Genomic DNA, 12,218 nt, shown 5'->3' on the forward strand with positions numbered 1-12,218 from the left:
ATGCATCGCATTTGTCTGTTTTGGTTTCAATTGTTGCTGGCAGACTTTTTAACACAATACCTAACTAAAGATATATAATAGCAAGCATATAATACAAGGAATTATTTTATGATACGCCTTTTCATCAGATTCAAATTTTGAGTTTTGCAGACATCTCCTGTTACTTTCTATTCATACATTGTGTCTGAAATATTGACTTTTTTTTTTCTGTGTTCGGTCTATATACAGGTGTAGTCCCTGATGGTACATATGAAGTATGTTCCAGAACTACAGGGCAACCCTCTGCGGGCAAGTTCTTTTAACTAAGCTGTAGTCTATAAAATATGGATCACACCCTAGAGCTGCACAATAAACTTGAGACTGTGGCCCAAAATATTTTGCATTAATTTCATCTCCATCCTCTGCTATTCTTGCTTTCATCTCCACACTCGCATTTTCCTCTTCAAAACAGAGAGCAGCAGTGCTGGTACCTGGACTCTGAATGTACTTTGGAAAATGTGCGGTATTGACGTCCACATGGATCCCAACATTGGCAAACGTCTCAATGCTCTGGGCAACACGCTGACGTCACTGACAGGCGAGGAGGACAAAGACGACATCGCCGACCTTAACTCCATCAACATGGCGGATCTTTCGGATGAAGACGAGACCGACACAATGTCACCCGCCATCCACCTGGTTAGTCAGTATTGAGCAGTTACATGTTAGCGTTTAGTTTTAAGTATAGTTGGTACCTTTTTACAATTTAATTCAGTTTAATTTTACTTTCAAATAAACTTTGTTGATACAGTTTAATGTGGGAAATATACATCTGTGCATAGTAGTATAGAAGTTGGGATGTGTGAATTTGAAAGGTCTGCTAAGATATCAATACAGTACTTTCAGTTTCTTTAGACAAACACTGAGCATTTGTAAAGAATTTACAGAATAGTTCACCATTTTTGGTAGTACATTTTTTGTCTTTCAGAGAGCTGGATAATAGTGGGTGTACAATTAACACGAGACTGTTAGCTTATTATACAGATTGGAAACAGGTAAAATTACTCCTTTACAAGTAACAAAGTCGCATGTGATTGCCTGAAACCTCAAGTTGATAAGACTCAAGGAACTTGCTGGTCGGGGTCAAGATAGAGCCAAAGATGGAGGTTTCCACCTGCTTCGAGTCTTTGTTATAATTTTGGCTAACTGGCTACTATTTGTAGCTTCATATTAATTGTATACATGTGAGCGTGCTGTCGGTTTTATCATCTAATTCCCTGCAAGAAAACAAATTACACATTTTCCAAAATGCAAAACTGTTCCTATTGAATATTTGATCAATATTTTTATCAATTTCAACGTTTGAATAAATCCTACTTTATTGACTGCAAACCTCCAAGAGGTAAAGTATAACAAGAGTTGTCCACTCTTCCGTTTGTCCATCTATCTGTCCCTGCTATTGTTTACAGAATCCAGAGAGCCAGTTTAGCCCTCGGCTGACCTTAAAGAAGCGTCTGGTAAATCGCATCCTGGGCCTCAGTCCCAGGCCTGAGAGTTTATCTTTCCCAGCTGACGACTTAAACTTTGCATCGCCTCGCCTACGAGCAGGCAGTGCCAGGGCCCAAAGACCTTTCTCCTGGGGCTGTGTATGTAGCCACGCACAGTGTTAAACTCTTCCTTGGGTTGACAAAAATCACCTGGCGATCTTTTACAGTCACTGGCAGTTATCAGATTGTTGTGAATTCCAAAGTCCTGAGCATTCTATTGTATGCTTTTGCTAAATGGCATGGTAATGCATAAAAGTGTCTTTTGGCATTGGTTTTCACCATCCTTCTTATTACAGGCTAACTTCAGTTACTTTCTAAATAATTTGGATTTTCTACAATCATCATACAGGTGCTAAAACATTGAACAACATTGAATCTTCCTTATTTACATTAGCTTACCAAATCACCTAGGTGCACTCTTCTGCCTGACATATTTCTTCATTCCACAATGTGTGATCAACGTATTTTTAACAAGTGTCAACTGCGCATGTCCAAGACCATTCAAATCTATTCAAATTAGATCAGACTTTAATTTGTATCCCCTATTTTGAAGAACGAAGAATCACCCAGTGCAACAGTCTGTCTGGTTGATGTGTTGCTAATTGTTTTGGGACCACAGACTTAATGTTGTTTATAGCATCTGTATGGTGATTGTAGACTGTTATTTAGAAAATGAATAGAGTTATACTTCAAGCTTCTATGATGGGTATAGAGAAATTAGTGTGGCAGTAGAGCTTAAGTTTCTCTTCCTACACCTTTGTTGGAGTGGTGGTGGTGTTGTCTTCTTTGACATTCTGTGTTTTATTATCCCTGGTGTGCGGATTGAACAACATAGGTCCTATTGTGATTGAACTATGATCAAAATAACTCACTCTTAATTGAATTGGGAGTTTTTTTTTTATTGCAGCTGCTTGATGAAAACAAACCTGCTTTAAAGAAAAAAAATGTTTTGTCTTTTGATTAATGGGTGATTGTTTTAACTTGTCATGAGTTTCATTAGATAAATCTGTTGGGTATCATGGTTTTGACCCAACAGGAGACTATTGACCCCAGAAGGCAGATGGTGATGGGAAACCAGGTGATTGACTCTCGAGGGAGAAAGTTCACCAAAAGAGTTGTGGACATTAGAGAGCTAAATGAACAGGCAAAGGTCATCGATGACCTCAAGTAAGATTGGTTTTTACCCACTTACTCCTTTTTTTTCCTTTTTTTTTTCTATGTCATGTGATTATTAAATCTTAATGGTTCCACTGTTGATGAATTCCCTTGCATATCTGTATTCTCTTGTCATCACCACAGGAAATTGGGAGCCAGTGAAGGGACAATCAACCAGGAAATCCAGCGCTATCAGCAGCTGGAGTCTGTGGCTGTCAATGACATCAGGAGAGATGTCAGAAAGAAACTGCGTCGCTCTAGTATGAGGGTAAATTCACACCTATTTACTTTCCCCTTATATTAACCTGTTTATCTCAGCACTCAAATCAAAAAATGACACAGTAGCAACCTGTTTATGCTTTTATATTTGTTCCTCACTAGGCTGCCTCACTGAAAGATAAGTGGGGTCTTGGCTACAAACCAAGCTACAACCGCTCCAAAAGCATTTCAGCAGCTGCAGGCAGACCAACTCTAAAAAGGATGGACAGACAGAGGTAATTAAAGGGCAACAGTAGCCACTTTCGCTGCATCACATTAACATAGAAATGACACTGTTAACGGTGCTTCATCTTGCAGGTATCATGTACCCTCTGTCTCACAGCACTTTTGCTACCAACGTTGCATGTTTTTGAAACACATTTTGCATTAACCATCTTGCAAAATGGATGTGGTGACTCACAGATTAGAGTGGAGTGTAGAGAAGAAAAATCTACTTGTTTCAGTTGTTTATAGTAATTATAGGCCTATCTCTAAATGAATGTAGTTAATATATTAAATGGTCCACAAACTCTAGAACCTTTAGCAAAAGAAAAACTAGTCTAGGTCTAGGGTTGAACAGATGAATATAAATAACTAGAAAAAAAATCAATTGGAAAAAGTACAGGTATATTAAAAACAAACTTAAAAGAACTTTATATTATACAAATGTCACAACCTAACATTCGACAGCATGTAGAGTATATGTACATCTCATCATACTTGTCTATGTCTTCAGTTCCAGAATAGGGGATGTGGATGACCTACCAGATATCCGTGTGGATGCTTCCTCTCCTGGACCCCGAGTCACCTTCAACATTCAGGACACGGTAAACTCACTGCGTAAAAGTGTGGTCATACTGTATATTTGTTCTAAACCACTCGTTATGTAAGTCAGTGTAGAAGTAGGTGTTTTTGTCCATTTTTATGTTGACATTTTCAATACCATTTTGTCATCGTCCATTTCTGTGAATGTTTGTCAGTGTAACGGATCTCCACACTTCAGCCGTCTATGTAGGCCACAGTTGCTTCACATTTTATTTTTAAAGTCCTCGAAGTGAAGGGACGATTGTGCTCTTAAGAATTTTATTTTTGTGTTTTGAACAAGCTTCTTTTTAATAACATTTTTGTTCAATTAAAGATTAATAATCAGGCCTGGGATTCAACAAATGCACCTGTCAGTCCAGGAGAGATATTCAAGGTATATGGTTCAAAAGTTAAAATCAAACAAAATAAAATACCTAACCAACACCAACAAATACTTCTGTTTCCTCTTCTCTGTGATTACCTTGAGAGTGCTGATATTATTTTAAATATGCAAAATCAAAACAGGATGATGATGAGTCATTTGCATGATGATTTAGTCCTACCTTGTTCTCTGTGTGATTATGATTTGTTCTTGGATTTATATTTGTATGTGGAAACAAATTATAATTTGCGTTTCACTCTCACTCTTCATTATTGGTTCACTGTTGGTTTATCACTGGAATGTCATCGTAAATATATTTAATGTAAGACAGCATTTGTTCCTGATACCTCAATGTAAGCAAGATCATAGAAAATGAGTTGCTTGGTTAACACTCACTTTTGGATATGAGTTTATGGTCAAGAGTTTCACATTCTCATCCTGTTTTGAACCAGCATACAAATCTAAATACACTCTCATTCAACCCTAACTAATTTCTGACATCTCTGCATGGTTAACCACTATTGAGGGTGCTTATGTGATGGAATGTTTCCTCTGTGACTTCAAATTATCTTCCAATGTCAAATAACAATCCTAATTTACCTGTACATTTTTAATGAATATATAGTATAGCACATTAATGTAGTAGTTAATTAGTGAATCAACAAAGATTCTGCCATGGTTGAGTGCCGGTAAATGCTGTTAAATCTATCTTCACTTGATTAGTGTAAATAATCAAATCCTACTATGCTCCCGTATCCACTCTTTATGATGACAGACCCAGGCTGTATGTGTTTGCTTCAGATGCAGGAAATATTTTCAGTACTTTTATCAATGATCAGTAGCAGCCAGTGTCATACCTGTTATTGATCTTTCTCTCCACCTTTCAATTTTTTTTCCTTATATGTTTTTCCCATGGTCCACCTTCCTAAGAATGTGTTTCACTGTTTTTTTTTTCTTTTTTTTTTTTTTTCTCCTCTTGTGGTATTAGGTCATCCTTCTCATCTTCCTTGTCTCTCCGCATCTATCTTTCATTCCTCCTCACAGAAAGTGCATGACTTCTTACCTCCTGTGACAACAGTTGTAAGCTAGCTGTGTTCTGTCATTGAACATGTGTTTATAAAACTATACTGAATGTCAAAAAAAAGACAGGAAAATACCTTGTGATCCACATGTTCAATCTACAGAACACTCGTGATTCCTTGGCTTCTTACTTAAGACATCAGTTTCATCTCCAAAATTGCTGAAATGATGTCTCTAAGTAGGAGGAGCTTCCTGCAGATGTAAAATTTGACTTTCTGTCCTTTTCTGAAGTTTCCTGAGGAGACAGAGGTGGACCTGTTGTCAGTCACCATTGATGAGCCATCTCATCCTCACCATCACCTTCATCTACATTCTCCACCCATAAGCGAGGGCCAGAGCTCAGTTTTCAGTGCTCCTGGCACCCCTGCTGTGTTCTCACCCACAATTCCCTTCCAGCATGAAGACATGAGGCGCGATGACCTGTCCTCATCCTCTTCTGAAGACTCAGAGAAGGAAGATGAATTTGAACGTGAAAGACCACCAAGTTATCGGAGGCCTTTGTGAGTATTCTTATTGGTTTGTTTACCCAACCTTCCCATGTGAATGTCACATGACAGTAAACTTGCATTGTAACTGCCTCTCTGCAAAAACTCAGCTTACGAAAACAAGAAAAAAGTAATAAAATGTCAGAAATAAGAAATGATCTGAAACTTTTACTCATCAAGACTAAAACATGTAAATAGAAAAAATCTAGTCTCAAAGAACCCACACATCTGAAAACTAGTGCAGCAAGACTAAAAACAAGATTTTTTTTTTTTTTTTTATTTCTCAAATGTACCTACATTTAGCAAATGCTATTGTGTTTAAATGAGGAATGTTTAGGGAATTATTTCTCAAAACCAGTAGTGCTACACTAAAAACAAGTGCAACAAGTTTGTCTAGATATAAATCAAAGGACAGTGTTTCTCAATGTAGGAAAACCTGAAGTACTTACTTGGACTCCACTTTTTGCCATGCTGAAAGCCATGCTTATAATAGCGTATGTTTTCTTTTGTACATATTTTCTGGCTTCAGAAATCACTAAACAATTGTTTTAATCTTTACTCTCAGCCAAGCACCTAACAGGAAACCTTCAGGCTTTGCCGCTGTGAGTCAGCTATTCAGCGAGCGCTGGCCGAGCACACCTGCCAACCGCAGCTTCAGTGGACCAACAACTGAAAGAAACATTGACTTTGAACTGGATGTCCGTGTAGAGATTGACAGCGGGAAGTGTGTCCTACACCCCACTACTCAGCAGCCAGAGCACGAGGACATTTCTTTCAGGAGGTACACTGAAAGCCACATGATGGCTCCAGAATTTCCTTTAATACCTAGCTGACATTTCCTGCGGTTTTCTGCATTCATTTTGAAAACTGCCCATTATGCAATCGACTCGAATGAGTTGCCAGATAAATGTTTATGCCTCAGCTGGAACAACAGTGACAGCTTGTTCCCCATGGAAGCAGAAATATACCTTTTATATATTCAGTTAACTGAACAACACACCTTCTTTGTATGACAAGACTTGTCTCCACATGGGTATTATAGAAGCTGTGAGCGCAGTCTCAAGAGCCTTGACCAGGAGTCTCCCCCCAAGAAGAAGAAGCTGCAGCCAACCTACACTTCTACCACCCATCTCCTAGCAGGAAAGAAGTGTCCCTCCTCTCTACAGACCAAATCTAATGACATTGAGACAACAGTCTTCTACATTCCAGGAGTAGATGTTAAGGTCAGCATTTCCCTTTGCATCCACAACTTTCTACTTTGTGCTGTGGATCTTAATTAATGATTTTTTTTTTTCCTTTGACCCCAGTTGCACTACAACTCCAAGACCCTGAAAACGGAGTCACCCAACGCCTCTCGTGGTTCCTCTCTCCCCCGCACTCTCTCCAAAGAGTCTAAGCTGTATGGTATGAAAGATATCGGTCCTCCCAATGCTGTCCAAAGCAAGACTAATTTGCTCCTACCTCCCCCACCCCCACCTATTCCATCAGGTACTGAGCATTCCCTCATTTTTAATTGCATGCTCTACCACCTTGCGTAGTCACCGACACTAGTGCCATGCCTCTCCGATCTGATGATTTACATCTAAACTTCGACGCACCAAGTCAAATGCATGTGATTTCATCCAGGGGGCACCGATCAAATGGGCTCATGCATATTGATGCAAACCACAAAGGAAAATATACGAAAGATAATTATAAGAAACTGCTGTTAATAAAGTTTAGGTCTTTTATATAATTGATGGTCCAGACTATACATGACTTAAACCATGTGTCTTTTCAGCCAAGGGTAAGGGCAGTGGAGGTGTAAAGACAGCCAAGCTGTACGCCTGGGTGGCTCTCCAGACTCTGCCAGAAGAAATGGTCATCAGCCCTTGCCTGCTGGACTTTCTGGAAAAAGCACTGGAGACAATTCCTATCACTCCTGTGGACAGGAACTATGCAGGTTTGTTTTTTGAACCATTTGATTTTTGTCAATAATAGGTGTGTGGAAAAAAAAGATTAATGCACTTGATTATGCGTTATTATGTTTGGTTATAATGTATGTTCTCAAAAATAATACCAATTTTTACGGTTTACATTCAAAATGTAGTGATAGTGGATCATTTTGTATGCTGTGTAAACCTATGAGTAGACAGATGCTCTGATTTTCAACTGCTCAGGTTGCATAAAAAGTCAACTTTCATTCACACAGATTTTATGTATTTGGTGGTGTTTTCTTTGTACGAAAACAGTTAATAAACTTATTTAATAAAATACTGTCTTGTTACAGTATTGCAATATGTTGAATCGTAACCCCTTTATCGTGATACATATCACATTGCAATATTTTGGCCAATACACGGTTTTGTTCAGTAACACCTTCTGTGTCTGGCATTAAAATTGACATAGATTTTGTTTACATTTTTATTCCTCCGTCAGCTGTAGCTTCTCAGGAGGAAGACATGGCTCAGTTTGATACAGTGGAGCAGCTGGAGGAGTCAACCACTTCTCTTGTTTCCTCTTCCACATCTGCCTACTCCTCCTTTCCTGTGGATGTGGTTGTTTATGTCCGAGTGCAGGTGTGGGATTGTAAATGTTTTACACTGAAATGCTCTACTTTTATTTTAAAGACATTTGACACTTAAAAAACAGTAAGCAAATAAAAGAATTTCAGTTCAGTCACATTTTCCAATTTTCACGCAATCCAACTGATGTTTTTATTTGTAGCCTGGTTAAAATGACCTTTAATGAGCGTTGTATAATGTCAGTTTTTCCAATTCTTAATCCCAGATAATTTCTCTCAGTTCAACATATGTCTGTTTTTCTAATGAGACCAATTACTTGCCATTTATCCCGTCTCAGGGGAGCTACTGTCCCCTAATTCCTAATAGTGACAATTTAACTTTCTGTTAATAGCATTTTAACGAAATATATTAAACTTTCCATCACACTTTAAACAGGAAAATGTACAGAGACAAACTACCACGTATTTAACAGGGACCCTAATGGGACCTTAAGGTACCAGATGCTGTATAACAGTTTTTTGTTTTTTTTTTGTATCCTGGGTTTACTCCACCACTACCTTTGAATCTATTTAAAGCTAATTAAATATATTCTGTCCCTGCATATTAAATGCGAGCTTGCGAACCATACTCTAAGACTATTTCCACATTTTTACCCTAAAGTGAGAAATGTGTACAGTACCGTATATCATATCAGTTATTATATGTGTTTCCAGCCCTCTCAGATCCGTTTTAGCTGCTTGCCCATGTCCAGGGTGGAGTGTATGCTTAAACTTCCCTCTCTAGACCTGGTCTTCTCCTCTAATCGTGGTGAGCTAGAGACCTCCACAGGAGCCCACCCCAATGATGGCTCTCACCCGCCCTGCTCCACTCCACCAGGGCAGCACATTCCCAAACCCCCTCCCAGCAAAGGTCAGTAAAGGCTGTGCCATACATTATCTCAGGTCACTTTTTTTTTTCTTTTAAGCAGAGATATGTTCTATGCCTTATTTAAACACTGAGAGGGGATGTTGATGCCTCCCATAACACGGACTGACAGAGCTGATTTGGGAGCAGTGCAGTGGTATTCAATTCTAAAGGTTTGTGAGTGAGGCTACCCCTTCTAACCAATCAGAAAAAGTTAAATGTGTCACATGCTGACACGGTTTGGTACCTCGCACATATGTATGACACGCAGTTTCAAAGCCTGCTGGTACAGTATGTGCCAAAAGTTCCATATTGTAGCCTTAATATGCTGGTGATGCATTAAATTTGTATTATTTTTAGTTACTCTAACTTAGTCCGCTGTATTATGAAAATGTGACTTTATCGTTTATGTCAAACAGATGCTACTGATACCGACTAAGTTTTAACATAGTTCTTACTGTTCAGACTTACAGATCAGATTGTATTAAATTAATGCCGACTCTTTCACCTTACTTCCTCTCTGTTTTCCTTGCAGCATCTCCGTTGCTGGGAAGCCCTCTGGGCAGAAGCCGCCACAGCAGCAGTCAGTCTGACCTCACCGGCCCCCCAAGTAACTCCTCAGGCCTCAGCTTCACAGCCTGCATGTCTGACTTTTCCCTCTACGTCTTCCACCCCTACGGCGCCGGAAAGCAAAAATCTGCCGTCACAGGACTGCCTCCAGGCCCAGGGCCATTAGGTATGGAAAGAGGAAAAGTTATTTTAATATTCTAATTTACTAATGATGTAGGGATGTAGTCTTATAAAAACCCGTGTTACTGCTGTTAAAAATCTGTAAAATATACATGTACAAACACGAACAAGGTCTAATGCAGATGGACTTATCCTTGATAGGCCTCAATAGAATGTATATATTAATGCTAAAGGTGTAAAATTACTGTCTTATTTCACTAGTTAATAATGTGTTAAATGGCAAAGATTAGAATCAGATCAAACTTTAGTGACTGATTATTTCAATGAATATCACTGTGTGTGCGTGCGTGCATGCGTGTGTGTGTGTATGTGAGAAGGTACAGTAGATGAGGAGCCATCCTCTGTCACAGGAAGAAAGGACTCTTTAAGTATCAACCTGGAGTTTGTAAAGGTCAGCCTATCTAGAATGAGGCGTACTGGAGGACCCACCTTTATTGAAAGCTTCATTCCTGCCAAAGGCGGTAAAATGGATGCCACCCTCATCAACATTTCAGGTACTTTGTCAGCCCCCAGGATAAGAGATTTCTCTTTTATGCACTTAAGATTATAGATCTTACAGTTTCTCGTGGTATCTGCAGATACTTAAAAACTCTTTTAAAAACTGTTAACTCTTTTTTTTCATGTAAAGTCCAAGTTTGTTAAGACAGTGCAGAGTAACTGTGATTAAAAATATAAATGTTGAGGTTGAGTTCTGACCCTCTAACAAGATTCATCTATCCATTTTCTGTAACCACGTCTCCTGTTTAGAAGTTTTTGATTATAGTCAACCTGCTTTTCCAAAACTCCCCCAACATGACATCATATGAACTTCTAATAATGAAAAACTCCTCTAGGTGATGTCATCTGGAGGAGTTTTTCAGATAGAAGCAGGGAAATATTTTAATATAGGGATGTCAGATAGACGTTTAAAAGCAATTAATGTACATTTACACCCTAAACTAAAGCCGGAGAAAGCAAGTAGGAAAGTTGCCTTTTAAGTTTAATCTTTAAGTTGGACTGTTGTTCTTGGCTCATTTCCATAGTCCAATTTAAGGATTATGAGGAAAATGTAATTAAAAGCTACCTAAAGTTTTTTTTACAAGCATTAATGAAGGATAGATTCCAGGTGTAAAGGTTATACTCTGAATAAAAAGATTTAAAATAATTGGTTATTTGTATGTATGTAAAAATACCAATTTTAATATTTTGAATGATTTAAGATCTCACTCAGTCCTGTTGTACATTTGTTCCTCTTTAAAAAGAAAAACAAAAGGAATTACATTTTCTTTGTGTAGGTCTCTAAAAAAGTATTAAATATAATTTGATTTGAAGTGTGCAGATACCTTTGTTTCTTTTAGGGCATTGCAGAGTTATTTAGATATTCGAGAAAAATTGGCTGAGGTTTTCTAAAGGGTTATTTCCAGGCAGTGGACCAGACATTCACAAAGGATTTTACTGGAAGTGGTATTACAACACCAACTTCATTCTTTTATCTTTTATTACCTATGCAGAAGTAGTGTTAATTCAACATTTTCTCCTATTGTTATAAATGACACTGGGGGAGTACGATTGATGAAGAATGCATCTATGAATGTCAGGAGATTTATAGAAACATCTGCTAACATCTCTTTTCATTGTAAAACTGAAACCGATGTTCCAGATATTATAAGCTAATATATAATATTGTATACTATCTATAATATTAATTAATAAGATAATCTGCTCCTCTTAGCTGTGTGTGACATTGGCTCGGCTTCTTTCAAATACGACATGCGGCGACTTAGTGAGATCCTGGCCTTCCCCAGAGCGTGGTACCGACGAAGTATCGCTAGACGTCTTTTCCTTGGTGACCAGACAATCAACCTACCAGGTGACTTTTTGATCTCCTAAGTTTTGCTCTGTGTTGGGGTTGGTTCACAAGTATAGTATGTTTATAAAGCTCTGCTGCTGTAGAAAATAACTGCCTTTCTGAATTAGTGTCAAAATAAGAAAAGTTATGTGCTCAGCTCATTTGACAATTTCAGCTTTTATGTGGCATCTTACACTGTAAATAACAAGCTTCCTTGTTCCTCTAACAATTTTCCAAAATACTTTCTGTTGTTAACTTTTGTATAATGCTGATGTTAACATGACCTTCAAGGGAAATAAATAATATTTAAAAAAAAAAATAGAATGGAAAGGTCCAACCTTATACAGAAAAATGATAGGAGGTTCCATATGGTTCAAACATGTCTGTCTTTTTCTATCTACTAGCCTCTATGGCTTTAGCTTGCGTTCATTTTTAATATCCCATCTTGCTGACCTTCCTTCAGCCACCATTTTCTTCCACTTCACCGTATTGACATTTCCAAGGTCGTGCATTACTTACACCTCTCAACCTTTACCTTGCTTC

At 38.3% G+C, this 12,218-nt stretch overlaps 1 protein-coding gene across 1 annotated transcript in view; it reads left to right on the forward strand.

The window, feature by feature from the left end:
• The window catches only part of kiaa1109 (KIAA1109 ortholog), a 65,659-nt gene that overhangs the window by 43,702 nt on the left and 9,739 nt on the right, over positions 1-12,218 (forward strand). The window contains exons 62-77 of the mRNA XM_067478626.1: positions 229-288; positions 452-678; positions 2,563-2,693; positions 2,826-2,949; positions 3,063-3,175; positions 3,676-3,766; positions 5,437-5,705; positions 6,256-6,471; positions 6,733-6,913; positions 6,998-7,178; positions 7,471-7,632; positions 8,109-8,248; positions 8,908-9,103; positions 9,633-9,833; positions 10,165-10,341; positions 11,559-11,696. Coding sequence (XP_067334727.1) covers positions 229-288; positions 452-678; positions 2,563-2,693; positions 2,826-2,949; positions 3,063-3,175; positions 3,676-3,766; positions 5,437-5,705; positions 6,256-6,471; positions 6,733-6,913; positions 6,998-7,178; positions 7,471-7,632; positions 8,109-8,248; positions 8,908-9,103; positions 9,633-9,833; positions 10,165-10,341; positions 11,559-11,696 — 2,607 coding nt within the window. The remainder of the gene's footprint in view (positions 1-228; positions 289-451; positions 679-2,562; positions 2,694-2,825; positions 2,950-3,062; positions 3,176-3,675; positions 3,767-5,436; positions 5,706-6,255; positions 6,472-6,732; positions 6,914-6,997; positions 7,179-7,470; positions 7,633-8,108; positions 8,249-8,907; positions 9,104-9,632; positions 9,834-10,164; positions 10,342-11,558; positions 11,697-12,218) is intronic.

The sequence above is a fragment of the Channa argus genome, chromosome 16, assembly GCF_033026475.1.
Source record: "Channa argus isolate prfri chromosome 16, Channa argus male v1.0, whole genome shotgun sequence".
Classification (NCBI taxonomy): Eukaryota; Metazoa; Chordata; class Actinopteri; order Anabantiformes; family Channidae; genus Channa; species Channa argus.